Source organism: Symphalangus syndactylus, chromosome 10 (genome assembly GCF_028878055.3).
Source record: "Symphalangus syndactylus isolate Jambi chromosome 10, NHGRI_mSymSyn1-v2.1_pri, whole genome shotgun sequence".
Classification (NCBI taxonomy): Eukaryota; Metazoa; Chordata; class Mammalia; order Primates; family Hylobatidae; genus Symphalangus; species Symphalangus syndactylus.
In genome coordinates this window covers 130004389-130024630 of record NC_072432.2, presented here as the reverse complement: position 1 = coordinate 130024630, position 20242 = coordinate 130004389, and the positions used below count along the sequence as shown (strand labels likewise).

General features: G+C 37.3%; 1 protein-coding gene across 4 annotated transcripts in view; it reads right to left on the bottom strand.

The window, feature by feature from the left end:
* Positions 1 to 12307: 12307 nt before the first annotated feature.
* Positions 12308 to 20242, bottom strand: part of KCNU1 (potassium calcium-activated channel subfamily U member 1) — a 158423-nt gene continuing 150488 nt past the window's right edge. The window contains exons 25-27 of one of the 4 annotated variants that reach the window (XM_055295949.2): positions 17275 to 17469; positions 15399 to 15509; positions 12308 to 12923 (exon numbers count right to left, since the gene is read on the bottom strand). In XM_055295949.2, the coding sequence (XP_055151924.2) occupies positions 12513 to 12923; positions 15399 to 15509; positions 17275 to 17469 (717 nt within the window). In that variant the 3' untranslated portion in view covers positions 12308 to 12512. The remainder of the gene's footprint in view (positions 12924 to 15398; positions 15510 to 17274; positions 17470 to 20242) is intronic. The other 3 variants (XM_063610914.1, XM_063610915.1, XM_063610916.1) reach the window with 3 other exon arrangements.

Genomic DNA, 20242 nt, shown 5'->3' with positions numbered 1-20242 from the left:
GTAATTCAAGTTTTAACTTTTTGAAGAACTTCCACACTGTTTTCCATAGTGGCTGCAACATTTCACACTGCCACTAACAGTACACAAGAGTTCCAATTCCTCCATGTCCTTGTCAACACTTGTTATTTTCTGTTTGTTGTTTGCTTGGTTTTTTTAAGACAGGGTCTCACTCTGTTGTGCAGGCTGGAGTGCAGTGGTGCAATCATAGCTCACTGCAGCCTTGATCTGGGCTCAAGCAGTCCTCCCACCTCAGCCTCCCAAGTAGCTGGGACCACACCAGGTGCACAGTAGGTGCACACCACCACAGCTGGCTAATTTTTGTTTGTTTGGTTTGTAGAGACAGGGTCTTGCTTTGCTGCCTGGGCTAGTCTCAAACTCTTCAGCTCAAGTGATCCTCCCACCTCAGCCTCCCTTAAAATGCTGGGATGAGAGGAGTGAGCCACCTTGCCTGTTGCACAATTCATGGTGTACATAGTGATGTTTCAATACATAAAATGTATAGTGATTAAGTTAGGGTAATTAGCCCATCCATCATCTCAAATATTTATCATTTTTTGTGTGTGTTGGGAACATTTAAAGTCCTCTCATACCTATTTGAAAGTATATAATAATGCACTGTTAACTATAGTCATCCTACAGTGCTATAGAGCAATATAACTTATTCTTCCTATCTAGCTGTCATTTTGTATCCTTAACCAATTCCTTTCTACCCCATTCCCACCCCCTCCTTTTCTCATCCTCTGGTAACCTCTATTCTACTCTCTACTTCCACAAAATCAACTTGTTAAGCTTCTGCATGTGAGTGAGAACATGCGGTATTTATTTTTTTGTTCCTGGTTTATTTCACTTAAAATAATGTCCTCTAGGCTCAATCATGTTGCCATAAATGACAGGATTTTATTCTTTTTAAAAAAATGGCTAAAGACTACTTCATTGTGTATATCTATCACGTTTTCTTTACTTGTTCATCTATTGATGGACACTTAGGTTGATTCCATATCTTGACTTTTGTGAACAGTGCTGCAAACAACATGGGAGTGCAGCCATTTCTTCAACATACTGATTTCCTTTCCTTTCGATATATAACCAGCTGGATCATATGGTTGTTGTACTAATTTTCTGAGGAATCTCCATACTGTTCTACATAATAGGTATACTAGTTTATAGTCCCACAAACTACGTATAAGAGGTCGCTTTCTCCCCACACTCACCAGCATTTGTTGTTGTTGTTTGTTGTTGTTTTTTATGGTCTTTTTGATAGTAGCCATTCTAAGTGGGTTGAGATGATATCTCATTGTGGTTTCGATTTACATTTCCCTGATAATTAGTGATGTTGAGCATTTTTTCATATATTTGTTAGCCATTCGCATGTCTTCTTTTAAGAAATGTCTATTTGGATTATTTGCTGTATTTTTAACCTGATGACTTCTTTTTCTCTTGAGTTTCTTATGTATTCTGGATATGAATCTCATGTCAAATAAATGTTTGCAAATATTTTCTCTGTAGGTTATCTTTTCACTGTGTTGATTGTTTTCATTGCTGTGCAGACACTTTTAAGTTAAATATAATCTCATTTGTTTATTTTTGCTTTTGTTGCCTGTGCCTTTGAGGTCTTATTTATGTAATCATTTTTCATATCAATGTCCTGAAGAATTTATCCTTTGTTATTTAGTTGTTTTATAGTTTTGGGTCTTACGTTTAAGTCTTTACTCCATTTTGAGTTGATTTTTGTATAAGGTAAGAGATAGGAGTCTTGTTTCATTCTTACGCATACAGATATACAGTTTTCTCAGCACCACTTGTTGAAGAGACTGTCCTTTCCCTAATGAATGTTCTTAGTGCCATTGTCAAGAATCAATAAGCTGTAAATACATGTATTTATTTCTGGGTTATATATTTCATTTCACTGATCTATGTATCCATTTTATACCAATACAGTGCTCTTTTGTTTATCATACATAGCTTTGTAGTATATTTTGAGGTCTGATAGTATAATGCCTCCAGCTTTGCTCCTTTTGCTCAGGATTGCTTTGGTTATTTGAGAACTTCTGTGGTTCCATACAAATTTTAGAATTGTTTTTTCTGTTTCTGTGAAAAATGTGATTGGTATTTTGATAGAGAGTGCATTAAATCCCTAGACTGTTTTGGGTAGTATGATCATTTTAACAAAATGAATTCTCCCAGTTCATGAACGTGGGATTTCCATTTGCCTACATCTTCAATTTCTTTTATCAGTGTGTTATAGTTTTCCTGGTAGACACATTTCACCTCCTTGGTTAAACTTATTCCTAGGTTTTTCTTTTTTCTTTTTTTTAGCTATTGTAAATGGGATTTTTTAAAATTTATTTTTCAGCTAGTTTGTTGGTGTATAAAAACACTACTGATTGTTAATGTTGTTTTTGTGTCCTATAAATTTACTGAATTTGTTTATCAGTTCTAAGAGTACTTTGGTGGAGTCTTCAGGTTTTTCTATATATATTACTATGCTGTCTGCAAACAGGAACAATTGTATTTCCTATTTTCCAATTTGGATGCTCTTTATTTATTTCTCTTGCCTAATTGCTCTGGCTAGGACCTTTAGTACTATGTTGAATTAGAATGATGAGAGTGAACATCCTTGTCTTGTCCTAGTTTTTAGAGGAACAGCTTTTATCTTTTCTCCATTAAATATAATGTTAGCTGTGTGTTTATAATATGTGGCCTTTATTGTGTTGAGGTACATTCTTTCTATACCTAATTTATTGAGAGTTTTTGTCAAGAAAGGATGCTGAATTATATCAAATATTTCCTGCATCTATTGAAACGATCGTATTGTTTTTGTTCTTCATTCTGTTGATGAGATATATCACATTTATTGATTTGCGTATGTTGAAGCATTTTTGCATCCCTGAGGTAAAGCTCACTTGATTATCATATATAACGTTTTTGACGTGCAGTGGAATTCAATCTGCTAGTTTTTTTTTGAGAATTTTTGCATCTATGTTCATCAGAAATATTGGCCTGTAGTGTTGTTGTTGTGTCTTTATCTGGTGTTAGTATCAGGGTTAAAGTGGCCTTGCAGAACGAGTTTGGAAAAATTAGCCTCCCTTCAGTTTTTTGGGATAATTTAAGAAGAATTAGTATTAGCTTTTTTAAAAAATGTTTGGTAGAATTCAGCAGTGAAGCCATTGGTCCTGGGTTTTCTCCTTTGGGGACTTTTTTTTTTTTTTTTTTTTGAGACAAAGTCTCCCTCAGTAGCCCAGGCTGGAGTGCAGTGGCGCGATCCTGGCTCACGGCAAGCTCCACCTCCTGGATTCATGCCATTCTCCCGCCTCAGCCTTCCAGGTAGCTGGGACTACAGGCATCCGCCACCATGCCCAGCTAACTTTTTTTTATTTTTAGTAGAGACGGGCTTTCACTATGCTACCTAAGATGGTCTCGATCTCCTGACCCCATGATCCACCCACCTCTGCCTCCCAATGTGCTGGGACCACAGGCATGAGCCACCGCGCCTGGCCCCTTTGTGGACTTTTTATTTCAGATTCAACCTCATTACTCGTTATTGGTCTGTTTCAGTTTTCTATATTTTCTTGGTTCAATCTTGGTAGGTTGTATGTATCTGGGAATTTATCCATTTCCTCTAGATTTTCAAATGTTTTGGTCTGTAGTTGTTAGTAATAGCCTCTAGTGATTCTTTCTATTTCTGTTGGTATCAGGTGTAACATTTTTCTTCATTTCTGATTTTATTAATTTGAGTTTTCTCTTTTTTCTTAGTATAGCTAAAGATTTTTCAATTTTTTTCAAAAAAAAATTAAAAAAAATTATTATTATTTTACACTTTTAAGTGCAGGGGGTACATGTGCAGGTTTGCCATATAGGTGACTTGCATGTCACTGGGGTTTGGTGTACAAATGATTTTGTCACCCAATAGTGAACATAGTACCCAATAGGTAGTTTTTCCACCCCCATCCTCCTTCCACCCTCCCCACTCAAACAGGCTGTGGTGTCTATTGTTCCCATCTTTGTGTCCACGGGTACTCCATGTTTAGCTCCCACTTATAAGTGAGAACATGCAGTATTTGGTTTTCTGTTCCTAAATTAATTCATTTAGGATAATGGCCATCAACTGCATCCATGTTGCTGCTAAATACATGAGTTTATTCTTTTATGGCTGCATAGTATTCCATGGTGCATATATACATTTTCTTTATCCATCCCACCATTGACGGGCATCTATGTTGATTCCATGTCTTTGCTATTGTAAATAGTGTTGCAATAAATATATGAGTTTATGGTTTTTTTGGTAGAATGATTTATATTCCCTTGGGCATATAGCCAGTAATGGGGTTGCTGGTTGAATAGCAGTTCTCATTTAAGTTCTTTGAGAAATCCCCAAACTTATTTCCTTAGTGCTTGAACTACTTTACATTCCCACAACATGCATAAGCATTCCTATTACTCTGCAACCTTGCCAGCATCTGCTACTTTTTGACTTTTTAATAATAGTCATCTGAGTGGTATGAGATGGTCTCACTGTGGTTTTGATTTGCATTTGTCTAATGATTAGTGATGTTGTGCATTTTTTTCGTATGCTTGTTGTCCACCTGTATGTCTTCTTTTGAGAAGTGTCTGTTAATTTCTTTGCCCATTTTTAAATGGGCTTGTTTTTTTCTTGTTGATATAAGTTTCTTATGGATTCTAGATGTTAGGCCTTTGTCTAATACACAGTTTGCAAATGTTTTCTCTTATTCTGTAGGCTGTTTATTATGCTGATAATTTCTTTTGCTGTGCAGAAGCTCTTTGATTTACTTAGGTCCCACTTGTCCATTTTTGTTTTTGCTGCAATTGCTTTTGGGGATTTCATTGTGAAATCTTTGCCAAAGCTTATGTCTAGAATGGTATTTCCTAGGTTTGCTTCCAGGATTTTTATAGTTTCAGGTCTTACATTTAAGTCTTTAATCTGTCTTGCATTGATTTTTTTGCAAATGGTAAAAGTAAGGGGTCCATTATCAATCTTCTGCATGTCGCAAGCCGGTTATTCTAGCACCATTTATTGAATAGGGAGTCTTTTCCCCATTGCTTGTTATTGTCATCTTTGTTCCAGATCAGATGGTTGTAGGTGTGCAGCTTTATTTTTTGGCTTTCTAACATGTTTCATTTGTCTATGTGTCTGTTTTTGTACCAGTACCATGCTGTTTTGTTTATTGTAGCCTTGTGGAATAGTATGAAGTCAGGTATGTGATGCCTTTGACTTTGCTCTTTTTATTTAGGATTGCTTTGCTATTCAAGCTCTTTTTTGGTTTCATATGAATTTTAGAATAGTCTTTTCTAAATCTGTGAAAAAAATGATGTTGGTAGTTGAATAAAAATAGCATTGAGTCTGTAAATTGCCCTTGGCAGTATAGCCATTTTAAGAATATTGATTATTCTTATCCATAAGCATGGAATGATTTTCTATTTGTTAGTGTCATCTATGATTTCTTTCAGCAGTGTTTTGTAATTCTCCCTGTAGAGATCTTTTGCCTCCCTGCTTAGCTGTATTCCTAGGTATTTAATCTTTTTGTGGCAGTTGTGAATGGAATTGCATTTTTGATTTGGCTCTCAGCCTAAATGTTATTGATGTACAGAAATGCTACTGATTTTTGTAAGTTGATGTGGTATCCTGAAACTTTAATGAAGTTGTTTTTCAGTTCTAGGAGCCTTTGGGCAAATACTATGGGTATTTCTAGGCATAGAATGATATCATCAGTGAAGAAAGATAGTTTGACTTCTCCTCTTCCTATTTGCATGCCTTTTATTCCTGTTTCTTACCTGATTGCTCTGGCTAGGACTTCCAGTTCTATGTTGAATAGGAGTGGTGAGACAGGGCATCCTTGTCTCATTTCAGTTCTCAAGGGGAATTCTTCCAGCTTTTGCCCATTTAGTGTGATGCTGGTTGTGTGTTTGTCATAGATGGCTCTTGTTATTTTGAGGTATGTTCCTTTTATACCTAGTTTGTTGAGGGTTTTTAACATGAAGGGATGTTAAATTTTATTGAAAGTCTTTTCTTCATCTATTGAGATGATGATGTGGTTTTTATTTTATGTTTTGTTTATGTGATGTGATAGTCTGTTTTGCTTATTTCTGCTGTGATCTTTATTAATTCTTTCCTTCTCTAATTTTGGGTTTGGTTTGTTATTGTTTTCTAGTTCCTTGAAGTGCCTTCTTAGGTGGTTTATTTGAAGTACTTCTACTTTTTGATGTAGGTATTTATTTATTACTATAAACCTGTCTCTTAATACTGCTTTTTTGTGTCCTGTAGGTTTTTGTATGTTGTATTCCTATGTCAATTTGTTTCTAGAAATTTTAAATTTTCTTCTTAATTTCCTCCTTGATTCATTGGTTACTCAGAAATACGGTGTTGAATTTTTATGTATTTGTATATTTTTGAATATTCTTGTTAATGATTTCTAGTTTTTTTCCATTGTGGTCAGAAAAAAATACATGGTATGATTTTAATTTTTTTTTAATTTTTGGGACTTGTTTTGTGTCATAACATATGGTTCATTTAGGAGAATATTCCATGTGCTGAGAAATAGAATGTGTATTCTGCAGCTATTGGGTGAAAAATTCTATAAATGTGTTAGGTCAATTTTGTCTATGGTGCACCTGAAATTTGGTGTTTCTTTGTTCATTTTCTGTTTACATGATCTGTCTAATGCTGAGAAAGGGATGTCGAAGTCCCCAACTATTATTGTTCTGGAATCTCTCTCACTCTTTAGATCTAATAATATTTGCTTTATATATCTGGGTGCTCTGGTGTTAATGCCTATATATTTTCATTTGTTATATACGCTTGCGGAATTGATCCCTTTATTGTTACGTAATATTCTTCTTTGTCTCTTTTTACAGTTTTTGATGTAAAGTCTGTTTTATCTGACATAAATGTAGCTACTCCTGCTTGCTTTTGGTACCCATTTGATATTCCAAGGAATATCTTTTTTCATCAGTCCACTTTCAGTCTATTCATGTCTATATGATGAATTGAGTTCTCATAGGCAGCATATAGTTATGTCTGTTTATTTTTTCAACCCATTTGGCCAGTCTATATCTTTTAATTGGGAAATCAATTTACATCAAAGTTATTGATAGGGGAGGACTTACTCCTATCATTTTATTGTTTTCTGGTTGTTTTGTATATCCTTTTAAAATTTCCTCCTCTATTATTGTTTATCATTGTGGTTTGGTGGTTTTTCTGTCACAATAAGGTTTGATTCCTTTTTCTTTTTTCTTTTTGTATCTGCTTTACAGGTGAGTTTTAGAATTTTTTTGTGTTTTCATGATGATTGTTATTACCTTTTTACTTCCAAATGTAGGACCCTCTTAAGTGATTCTTGTAAGACTGGTCCAGTGGTGATAAATTCCCTCAGTCTTTGCCTGTCTGGGAAAGACTACTTCATTTCTGAAGAATAGATTTGCTGGATACAGTGTTCTTGGTTGGCAGATTTATTTTCTTTCATCACTTTGACTGTATAATCCCATTTTTTCTGACTTGTAAGGTTTCTGATGAGAAATCTGCACTAGTCTAATGGAGATTCCTTTATATGTGACTTCACATTTTTATCTTGCTATTTTTAGAATTGACTTTTGAAAATTTGACTATAACATGCCCCAGAGAGGATCTGTCTGAGTTGAAGGTATTTGGTGATTTTTGTTGTTTCTGGAACAGATGTCCATCTCTCTCCCTAGACTTGGCAAGCTTTCAGCTATTAATTCATTTTGTATGCTTCCTATGCCTTTTCCTGTCTGTTGTCTTTCTGGAACTCATATAATATGAATATTTGTTTGCTTATTGGTGCCCCATAAATCCTATAGGCTTTCTTCATTCTTTTAAGTTCTCTTTTCTTTTTCTTTTACATCTGTCTGCATTATTTCAAAATATCTGTCTTCCAGTTCAGAAAGTCTTTCTCTTGTTTGGTCTAGTATTTCATAGAAGCTCTGGACATTTTTATTTTATTCATTAAGTTCTTCTGCACTAAGATTTATGTTTGGTTCTTTCTTATGGTATTTATCTCTGTTGAGTTTCTCATTTAGATCATGGATATTTTTCCTGATTCATCAAATTGCCTACCTTTATTCTCTTGTGTTTTACTGCATGTCTTTCAGATTATCATTTTGATTTCCTTTTGTAGCATTTTGTATATTTCCTTTTATTTGTGATCTGTTACTGGATAATTATTTTGTTTCCTTGGTAGTGTCATGTTTCCTTGTTTTTTCATGTCATTTCAAGAGTGTCACTCATTTGGAACTGGATGTTTCTTTATTACATTTTCAGTTTCAAATTTCTGCCACACATGGCATAAATCTGAATATTACATCAGCACATGATATGAGTTTGGGGCTTCAATTTCTCATGATAGGTGTTTTTCATACCCAGATTCCTAAGCAAAGATAAATGTTCTTGGTCCGTTTTTGGCCAGTGGAAGGAGGCTATCTATTACTTCTTGCTCAGACGGGCTGGTCCTTCCCAGCTTAAAGTTATATTGGTTCCCAGTTCCCATCTCATCTTATGGCTCCCCATGACATCACAATTCCAGCCACTGACTAAACAGTCCTACATATTAGTCCTGTATGTCTCACAGACACCCTCTCTGGCTATGACTTCCCTCCTGCTTCTGCCTGGAAGTATTCTTTCTTTTTAAATAACTACTATCGACCAGGTGTGGTGGCTCATGCCTGTAATTCCTATAATGTAATTTCAGCACTTTGGGAGGCTGAAGTGGGCAGATCACTTGAAGTTAGGAGTTTGAGACCACCTTGGCCAACATAGTGAAACAACATCTCTATTAAAAATACAAAAATTACCTGGGTGTGGTGGCACGTGCCTGTAGTCTCAGCTACTCAGGAGGCTGAGGCAGAAGAATCACTTGAAACTGGGAGGCAGAGGTTGCAGTGAGCCGCGATTATGATACTGCACTCCACTCCAGCCTGAGTGACAGAGTGAGATGCTATCTCAAAAAAAAAAAAAGGAACTGCTATATATATATATATATATATATATATATATAATTTATTATAGTTTACCTACCATTTCTGAGTGTTTCTAGCAGAGAGAAAATCAATTTGAATTCAGTTAGTTCTGAAACCCTAAGTGCCACACTAATCTTTGAAAAATATACAGTTGACCCTTGAACAATACAGGGGTTAGGAGCCCCAACCTGCCACATAGTCAAAAATTCACATATAAATTTTGACTCCCTTCAAACTTAACTACTAATAGCCTACTCTGGACTAGAAGCCTTACCAATAACATAAACAGTAGATTAACACACATTTTTGTATGTTATATCTATTATATACTGCATTCTTACAATGAAGTAAGCTAGAGCAAAGAAAATATTATTAAGAAAATCATAAGGAAGAGAAAATACATTTACTACTGAGTGGGAGTGGATCATCATAAAGGTCTTTTCCTTGTCATCTTCACATTGAGTAGGTTGAGGAGGTGTCATCTTAACGTTGAGTAGGTTGAGGAGGAGTAAGAAGAGAAGGGATTGGTCTTGCTGTCTCAAGAGAGGATGAATAGCTGTATACCACGCAGTTCAAACTCGTGTTGTTCATGGATCAGCAGTAAATCACATCACTCACTCCAGTATTTAAAATTGTTAAAGAGCTTCTCATCACACTTAGAATCAAATTAATCTTTTTTGCCTATAGAGTCTTTATTAATTAGGTCCTGCCTATCTTTCCAGTCTCATCTCATGTAACATTTCCTCTGGTTTATTCACCATGCTCTAACAATGCTAGATTTCTTTCTTATTTTCTGCCTCCTTCAACCAGAATGTATGCTTCATGGAGAAAGCAACTTTGTCTTGGTTACTGCTCTATCCTTGGCATCTAGCACAGTGCCTGATACATAGTAGGAAGTGAAAAAAATGTTTGAATAAATGAAAATGGAAGTAATGCTCAGCATCTTCTAGTTCAACTTTATCCTTTTGCAAACAGTAAAATGAGCTGAGGAAGGTTTTAAGACCTTGCCCAATATTAAAAACAAACAAACAAACAAACAAACAAAAAATCTTTCATGAGATATCCAAAGCAGGTACTCAGGTCTCTTGACTCCCCTCTCCTATGTTCTATCTGGTGACCACTCTGCTGATTATAAAAAGTCTGTATCAGGGATTTTGAAAGATAATAAATAGACTATAGAGTGATCCATGTCCTTCTTCCCACTTACATGAGGAATTTTGTGAAATATATGCTTATGTAAATTTTTCTGGGGAGGAAGTCTGTAGCTGCCATCCAATTTTGAAAGTATTAAAGTGTCAAAAAACTTAAGAACTTCTGGTCCACATATTGTTTGTGAACTAAATTCCTTGTATGTTTTCCCTTGTCTTCATATCAGTTCTTCTATTAACAAGAATCAAACAATTATTATGAATTGAATATCCACCATATTGCCAAAGAACCTCGTGTTTATGATTCATATTATTAAAATGTTGTCACAGGTGAAGAGTTGGGTTCTGGAGCTATAGAATCACTTGGCACATAAATTTAGGGGTACTCTGCCAACTTTATTTATCAATACTGACAATATGAATGCTCACACACTGGCTGTAGTTGCAACAGATATTTCCTTAGCCAGATTTCCGGTACTCATTTCCTTAAAATACTGGATTTTGAATATCCATAGAGCCAATCCATAATTTCTTTCTCAGGAACATTTTGTCTCTACTAAACCAGTTATGTGTACAGACTGGCCAGAGGAATGGGGAAAAGGATCTAATACTGTCTTTGCAATAGGTTTTGGTGGCACTTCATCCCAGGCCATGGACCCTCCTCCCTTCCCTGAGAACAGTCCTTCATTCAGAGGCACCCTGATCCTCAGCCGTTAATAGTTGGAATGGAGTGGCCAAAGCTGAGTCCATCAAATACTTTTAAAAATTAGGATTGAGATTTAGAGAAAGTCAGTTAAAGCTTTGATATGCCTAGAACTCTACCTATATATTTGGAATTGCAGGAAGATATATCTTGCCATATATATGGAAAAGCAAAGTCTATCTGAAAAGGGGGAAGGATGAAGATGACTTTGGTAGACTTCAAAAAGAATTTTTAAATTTCCTTGGTTCCTGCCAAATTTCCTTACAATTACTCTATTTTCCACATAGATTGAGTTGATTTCTTTACAATCAAAGCTTAACTGATGCAAAATTGTATTTCCTCCAGATGGATATTTTTGTGTTTCTTTAGTTTGTTTTGTTTTCTTTATTAGTATATTTCAAAGTATAATGTCTACAAGTGCTGGAGTGAAATAAACCAGGTTTGGATGTTGATTCAATCACTTACTAGCTGAATGGAATAATTTCGACATACTTACAGTAAAAATATTATTTGTTCTTTTATCAGAAATTCATATTTAACTGGGCATGTTTATTTGATCTGGCAACACTATTTGTGACATAGTTTCTTGCCCTGCAAAACAGAAGCAACAATATCAAATCAGCAAAGATATTGTTAAAAATGTCAAGGATATTATAAATGTTATGTAAACAATTTACAAAACAATAAGTGTTATGTAAAACAATTTAAGAGAAATGGTTAATTATTTTCTTTCTCCCTCCACCCCCCTTCTACCTGTGTTGTATTGATAATGCAAGGAGCTTGCTTACAAAGTTCATCGTTGTAAGACAACCAATTGGGAGTGGATACATCCTAGATATGCTGAACTTTTGTTTACAATGTAAACAGTAACCTCTAGGTGAAATGACTTAATTGTAAGATAAGGTTTATACAGCAGTGGATTGGTTTGCTTTGGAATATGGAATAGGGAAATGTTTCAGACCTTTTATGCAATGATGTCTCTGTTCTTGAATTAGATAATTTGAAAGGTTACATACTTTAATCTATCTTATTTCACTCAGGCACCCCATCCCAGGATACTCCAACATTCATTTTTATGAAACCTCTACTATGTTCCAGGCATATGCCCAGGTCTTATAGACAAATTGTTTTCCAATTCCAGTCACATCTCCTCTTCTGGTGCTTCTCACCTCCTATAAAAAGAAATGAAATAAAAATACAATGGAGTAACAAAAAATACGATGGGGAGGGAAAGAGGGAAATATATACTACTTTACTATTTGCCTGTTCTGGGACAAAAGAAAATGTAAGATTCTTGATTGAAGGGGGTCTCTTTACTTCTTTCCTATGTCTGAGTAATTCTCCTTTTTATCTTGATTACCCGTATTTCCTGACCTGGGGAATCCAGCAAGTACTGGAGGACTTCTTTAATGCAGCTCAAATTAACATGTTTTCTAGTCAGGAGCAATGAACTTTCCTTACAGAAGCATTGATCATATATTTCTTTATTTATCACACAAGATCCAGTGGCATTAGACTTTTGTCTCATCCGAAACAGTGTGGCCTTCATGAACCACTAAGCCATGGGCAGAAAAATGGCATGCTTCCATTCTTATTTTCTTTGTTAAAAGTTAGCTTCTCGGGAGATGATTTGTAAGCAGCAAGTTAAGAGCAAGTGAAGAATATGGGTAGGTCTATAGTGGCTCTGAATATGCAAAGGGGTCCTCATCATAAACCTCCTCATCTGAGGTTTTCCTTTCATTTTCTTTTGCATTGTCACCTAAAGGTGTCTGGGATGATATAATACTGTTTGTTCTACTCTGATTCCATGCTATTTGCTTAGGAACAGAGAGGGAGTTAGTTCTCGGCTGGTAAGAATAGACTGGTGAATACAATATCTCAGTAACTGAATCAATGGTGGGAGGACAGTTTGTGTCTGAATGTGTCTCTGTTGTCTGTGATGCTTTATTTACAATTTCATATGACTTTTGCAATGAAAACTCTTCATTCCTTTTATAACAAGCAGTGCTGAAGGGTATGGCACAAAACACAAGATCTGAAGGCAGCAGCTTGAACTCATTGGCTGGCCGGGTGATCACAAACCTGTAAGACAAATCAAAGATAAATGCTGAGCCTCTGCAGCTGGCCAGTGTGGCGACAGGCAGTGGCCCAAACAAAGAGGTCATTTTGCTGGGCCCAAAGAGGAAACGTTTTTGTTTTGTTTTGCTTCATGGGTTTCTGATTAATAGTAAATAGCTATTTAGTACTTACTTATGTAGCACAGTGCAAGAGAAGAGGTTCTAGAGTAGGAATGAGGGGGCTGGCTTTCATCCCTGCCTCTGAACCCAACCACTTCTGACTCTGGGCATGGTGTCCTCCTTCTCTGGGCCTTGCTGCGCTCATCTTTTGTTCCAGTGGGAAGAACGGGAAGACTGTGGTTTGGACTGGTTGATGTCTAATGGCCTTACTCCAGGTCTATTTGATTTTAAAAGTCACTATACTCATGAATTCAGCTGGCACAATATTGACCACATAGCCAAGCTTTGTCAACAGAAAGATGACATATATTTCAGGTATTTTCATCCTGACTTAGACCTACTCTAACCTAATGCTTATGCCACCAGCTTTCCCACAGAATGTAGCCTGGCCAATGGAGAAAAGCATTAGAAAAAAACAGTTTCATCTGAAACCCTGACTAGCAAGCAAATAGCGAATGTTAATGAACCCTAAAGAATATCCAGAACCCTTAACACAGCATCAGGTACATAGCAAATGCCCAAAAATGTGAGTTGAGGTAATGAGTGCGACAGTGCTTATGTGGGAACATTGAGGCACGGTAGCTTTGTATGGCTTTCATCCTGCATTGCCTCACTAGTGCCTCAAATGATCATCTCTTTCCTAGCATAGATCTCAAGGCACCATTGAATTTCCTTCACTGAATAACCTACCAACTTTTATCTTTCCCACTGAGTCGTCTGTAACCTCAATTCTATTTTTAAAAACATCTGCTGAACAAGATCACATATTCTGTTTAAAACAAAAACATCAATTTTTCCCCTGAGATCAAGTATTAATATAAGCTGTATATTTTCCCAGTTATCATGTTGCAAGGGCTGTACAGAGGTGTTAGGGGGAGGGGTGGAGTTCAGGCAGAGAGGGAGAGAGAGAGCTATTTCCAGAACATTAGTCCTCCCCCGTTGTCTTGGTGGTGGGTACTATAAAGCCATGGCACCTTCCTTCCCCATCCATCAGAGTCGTCTGTAGACCTCGATGCTTATTTTGTCCTTTGGCACTTGACATGCTCTTCCTTTCAAACTCTAGTGCAGTCATCTTTTTACATGCCTACAGTGTCTATGTGGTTTACAACTCCAGCATTCAGACATATTGCTATGACTTCCAGTACCCGATGATCTTTACTTCCAAACCACTTTCTTGGCCATGTCCTAGCTGTTTTAATTCCTAACATTGTTCCACCTCTAAAATGTTACATTTCAATAAATCACTGCTGACTACAACTTCTCATCATACTTTCTCTCTCACTCCCTTAACTCTGAGTACATCTACTATTCAGTGCATTGGGATTTCCAATCTTTCTTCTTTCACTGTATGGTCTAGGATTGCTTCACAAATCCACAATAAGCCTCCTCTTCCACTCCTCTCAGCAGCTAATCTAAAAATTGACTCCTTTCTCAACTCCTGATACTATTTCTTCCATTTTTCTCTCAGCAATGACTGTGCACTGAGAAATCCTAGTGCAAAATAAAAATTCCCATACACACAGCCCTCACCTAGAGCTAGATCTGCCTTGGCATCTCTTCTTTTCCTCCTTTTCTCCTGTGGGCCAAAAAAATTGTTGCTGTTATTTTCTATTCAAGACCACTCCACTTTGAGTAATTTGGCTTCCTTCTCCTTTCTCCTGGAACAGGTTCCATCGATCTATTTCCACCCTATTCCTTTCAATTTCTTCTTCCCTTCTGAATCCTGTCCATTCCCACTGTGAGGATCTTAGTCTGGGCATACACCATTGTGTTGTCTCTAGACTGTAACCTCTCCTTTCCCTTTCCCCTCCATATACATTTCTATCTTCCTCAGGGCTGTCAGAGTGGTCTTTCTTTAAATTGAAAGATGAACATATCACCCCCATGATTTATATGTAAAAAGCACCATGGCTAAAGTTGATCTCAATCAATATCTACCCAATGAGTCCAACAGAAAACAAGTACATCTTTCAAATGTAGATAGTGGCATTCAGCTTTAGAAAGTTGTACAGACACGGATGAGGAGTAAGTTACAAAATTGAAACGTGGAGCTGATTTAAAATCTAGCTCCACATTTCAATTTTCACTGGGGGACAGAGACTCCATTCTTCTTACATGGCCAATATTAATAGGACCCTAATTATTCGTCCCTCTTGTTTATACCCATCCCTCCTTATTCTTACATAGTTCTTTATTTCCCATGCACCCTTCCTTGCAACTGTGGACCCTGAGCTCTGGAATTCTCTTTCACATTGAATAAAGTAGCTTTGGTTCTTATGCTTGAATGGGTAGATGGTGCTTTCCAATCTAGCACACTCCCCTTTTGTTTTCTGGGTTGAGCTCCTCTTCATCAATTATTCGGTATAAGCCAACACACAGGATTCCAAAAAGATCTAGTGAGCCACAGAACAGTTGTCCAAAGGTGTTTCTTGGCTGAGGAGAGAAGAGACAAAAATATGTCGGCTGGGCACTTTGATCAAGCAATTATAAGCACTCACTGGAGTGTCGTTTGCTTTACCTGGTAGTAGAAGCTTGGAAAGCCATTTCCTAATATCTTTGTGGCGGCACTGCCAGGTGGATAGGTAATTAAGAGTATGATTAGTTCTGAAACTCTAATCCCGTGATTGTTTTTATCATTCTGGCTCTTTCAAGAGCTTCTGGTGGGTGTGGTGTGACATGTTGTTGTGCTTGTCCTTATTACCATTGCCATTCTGGTAACCACTATGAATTAACAATGAGCCACAGGTTGGAAAACGCAGTTTTTGAGATAATGAGTTGGGATGTTAAATGACCTCTTAAGAGTCATCTTATCCTACTGCAAAACAGATCACAGTCCCAAATACTCATCTGGACCTTATTCTCGGGCTATAGCCAAGATCATTATGAATAGACAACAATTTCAAGCCCCTGCAGCAGCAAATGGGCTCAGCAAGGTCAAAAGAGATCAATCCATCCAGTTCTGTAATTCCTCAGGATAAAGAACAAAGGGAGGACATGGCATAAATGGAGAGAGGAGGGAGAGGAGTGGGGACAAGTCTACCGTCCTCTTTGATGCCAACAGGAAGTTGCTAGCAACAGTTTCCTGGGCTTATATACACTTACAAGTCCACCTGTAGGTGAGCAACCTGGGACTACGGAAATGCAAAGGACCAGACCACAAAGAGGGAGCTTCTGGAATGTGGTTTACACCTGAAATGCTAATGCACAGAGCATGGGTCTTGCCCCTTTTGGCAGCACACATCAACATGCACCAGGTATAGTATTCTGCCCAGGGGTTTTGCTAATGTCCTCTGAATCAACAAAAGATGTTTCCTTGGAAAAGCCTGCCCCTAGCAGTAACACTGGACAACTGAATGCAATGCCAATTAAAACCAAACCAGAAGGCACCACAGTGACAAGTAGATCTCTCATTTCTTGGCTGGACCCTACTCTGATTCCCAAATGCCTGGATGCCCTGTTAGAATTTTCCAGAATTATTATCTTCTCCCTTGCTGTAATCTACTGTTTACAGGCTCCCTTGGCTAAGAAAATGCAAGCATTTTCCACTGGCTCGTGCAGCCAGATTCTTAGACCCACGTACAGAAGTCTTCTGCCTGATTTCAGCTGACCTTATCAGATTTCTTTAGCATTTTAAATATAGGGAGAGTAGGCAGGCCCAGGGTCAAACTGCTGTAGCTGGGTCCCTGCTCTGACACTGATTGACAATGTGGTCTCTGGCAAGTCCTTGCTTCTCTGAGCTCCAGTTTCTTGATCTGTTAAATAGAATTAATAATAATGCCTACCATATAAATCCATGGACAGATTAAGTGGAAAAAATACTAAAAAAGACAAGCACAGAGAAAATACTCAATAAACATTAGCTGTTATAATTATTATGAATACCCTTGTCAAGGTACAAAGTTGCCAGGCCTCTCTGATGCTCCCTGTAGATTTGGGTTATTTATCTAGAAGATGGGGATAATAACAATTGCTTTATCTACTTCTCATAATTATTATAAAAAATGAATATAACATATGAACACACTGTGATTTGTAAAATACTCTATGAATAATATAAACTTGTATTCTTTTTTTGTTATTTTTATTGTTATCATTTCTGTGCTATGGGACATCTATGAACCCAAATAGCCTGGACCATTTTCAGAAGCTCAGAGAGGTAAGGAAGTGAAAGACTGAATTCTGAGAAGAGTAGACTCACATTAACGTCTGATAAAACGGTTTCGTGTAAGGACAGAAGCCCCAGCTTACACCGGTTTCTTCCAGACAAGAGCGTCGTGCAGCTATCTGCCACACCATACACCTTATCCTTATCTAAATGTTGTTCCAGCTGAGAACTTACTCCTCCTGTCACCAGCATCTGAAGCAATTCCAGGACACGATAATTGTAGAAGGCCTGGAAAACAAGGAAAAGCCACATGCAAAGTCAGAAGAGCCAATATGTGAACTGTGGAGGGGTATAGGCTTGGAGATTTAGTGGGCATTGCTGTTTAACATGGACCTGATGGTGTAGAACAGTGTTTCTCATTATCATTATCTAATGCAGCTGAAGGATGGCAGTTTGGGTACTGTGCTAGGTTAGGCTAAGTGCAGAGAAAACAATACTGACCCAGTTCCTGTTCCTTGGAGATTACACTGCAGATGAAGAAGAAAGTGGATAATGATACTGACACAAGGCATTCCCCTCTTCCCAAAATGACCAGAGGAGGTATATATGTCAGGCCACAGATACCCTAATCATCATCAATGTATATTTAAAAATACATATATTTACTGAGACGTTCTGTAGATTTTCCAGTGGGGAACTAATGATATTATTGTCATCCATACTTGAGCCTTCTGGATGTGAATTTACTTATAATCCTTTGGTTTGTGACCTATTTAGGGACAGATATTGACGTAGGTCTTATTAGTATTTGGATTTCCCATAGCTCTCATTATACTTTAGAAATTATAGCTGTTTAATAATTAAATGGATAGGGTTTCAGAATCTTTGGCATCCAAACGAAACCAGAGGAAGACATGGCAAACTTCTTATTTTGCAATGAGCTTCAGTCTGAATAATCCCAGCCATTTTAATAAAGTCTCTTTCTCCAGGATTGCTACTACATTCAGTGTGGACCAGGCATTAAAATACATGGAAAGGTCATTGGAATATATTACCCACTAGGTTTTCTCAAATTTATTGAATATATAATATTTTTAATTTTTCATCCTTCATTTTATCTAAATTAGACTTTTGCTTTATTAAAAATGAGAATTTCTATGTTTATATATTATCTAAATGCAATCATTTTTCTTTTATAATGAATATCAGGAATAACTTCAATTGTTATTCATTTACCATTTATTTTCTCTACTTTCAAATTCAGGGATCCATCTTCTGAAATCTGGATTATCATAGGAACCTCTTTACTTCTTGTTCTGCCTTGATTTTCTTCTCATCTGCATCCCATTGTTTACAATGCTTCCATTGTAAACATAGCAATTCCCAGAAACACAAATCAGATCATGACCTCCACCTCCTCAACCTTTTAGTATCCTGACACAAAACCAGGTCCTCTGTCTCCACCATGGCCTTCAAAACCTTCAGGATCTGATGCAGCCCCCTTCCCAGGCTTGTTTCCCCCATGACCTGTTCCCTCTGGGGCATACTAGTCTATGTGCAGGTGCTTAAGCGGTTCTTTTACCGCTTCATGCCTTTGCTTTTGAAACTCTGGTTCATCAGCTTTGTGACTATTTCCTGGGTCTTCTAAGCAGAATGAAAATTCTCTTTCTTTGGGATTCCATGGGCATTGGGTTTTACTTAATTTCATTTTTCTATATTTTACAGTTTTTTACAGTTAGTTGCTTTTATGAAACACACTTGAGTTTGAATCCTGGACTGTCATATCCCAGCTGGGTGCCTTTGGGCAATTCATGGTTTTTTTTTGTTTTTTTTTTTTTTGAGACAGGGTCTCACTCTGTTTGTTGTCTAGGCTAGAGTGCAGTGGTGTGATCTCGGCTCACTGCAACCTCTGCCTCCTTCATTCGAGCAATTCTCCTGCCTCAGCCTCCCAAGTAGCTGGAATTACAGGCGTGCACCACCACACCTGGGTAATTTTTTTGTATTTTTAGTAGAAACACGGTTTTGCCATGTTGGCCACGCTGGTATCAAACTCCTGACCTCAAGGGATCCACCTGCCTTGGCCTCCCAAAGTGCTGGGATTACAGGCATGAGCCACTGTGTCTGGCTGATTGTTTGTTCAGCAACAGTTTTATAATCTTTAAAGCTGACGTGGCAATACTTACCTTCTAGCATTGCTTGTGGGATTAAGTAAAATATACTGCACACATTGCTAAATTCTGTTTTCTTTATCATTGCTTCTCATGTATCTGGATCATCTGAAGTGATATTAATGAGTGTAGATTTCTGGGATCCCAGATCTCCTGGATCAGAATATATGGACAGGAGTGGGAATTGGAATTTAAAGAGCACCCTGAGTGGTTCTGGCACTGGTTGTCCTCAGATCAGACTGAGCAATACTTCCTGAAGACGATGTGCTCCTTCAGAAGATAGGCTATGTCTACATAACACTCATATCCTCAGTAGTGCACTGAACAAGGCAGGTGTTTGAAAGCTGTAAGAATATTGACTTCAATGGATAGGTAATTTTTAACAAATAAATATTGCTGGTAAAATGTAGACGTGATTGGGACAAGTTGACAAGAAATAATATAATCTATATGAATTAGAAGATAATAAAAATAACTTTTACAGTATTTTTTAGGTTAAAAGATGACTTCGCCCTAGTCCCCAGACTAAAGAAATTTCCGGAGTGATGTCTTCCTCCTTATGTTTCTTCTTTGTTATATCCCACTACCACCTGGGAGGGTGCTTATGGAATAAAGTCCCCGATATCCTGGCGGGGAGGGGGGGGTAGTGGAGGACATAAATCCAGGTTCAGTCACAATCCCTTTAAGAACATGTGGCCATAGTGTAGAGTGATCAAACGTAATGCTGTTAGAATAATTCTCCACTGATTAAAGAAAAGGTGTAAATTCTAGGGTTATCCTGGTATCAACAGCTCTAGGGAAACATGTGCTTTACATATTTCACTAAGAGAGGCTTAGCTTTTGAATATATCATTTCTTCAGCTCTGACATCAAAAGGATTATAATTCTATATT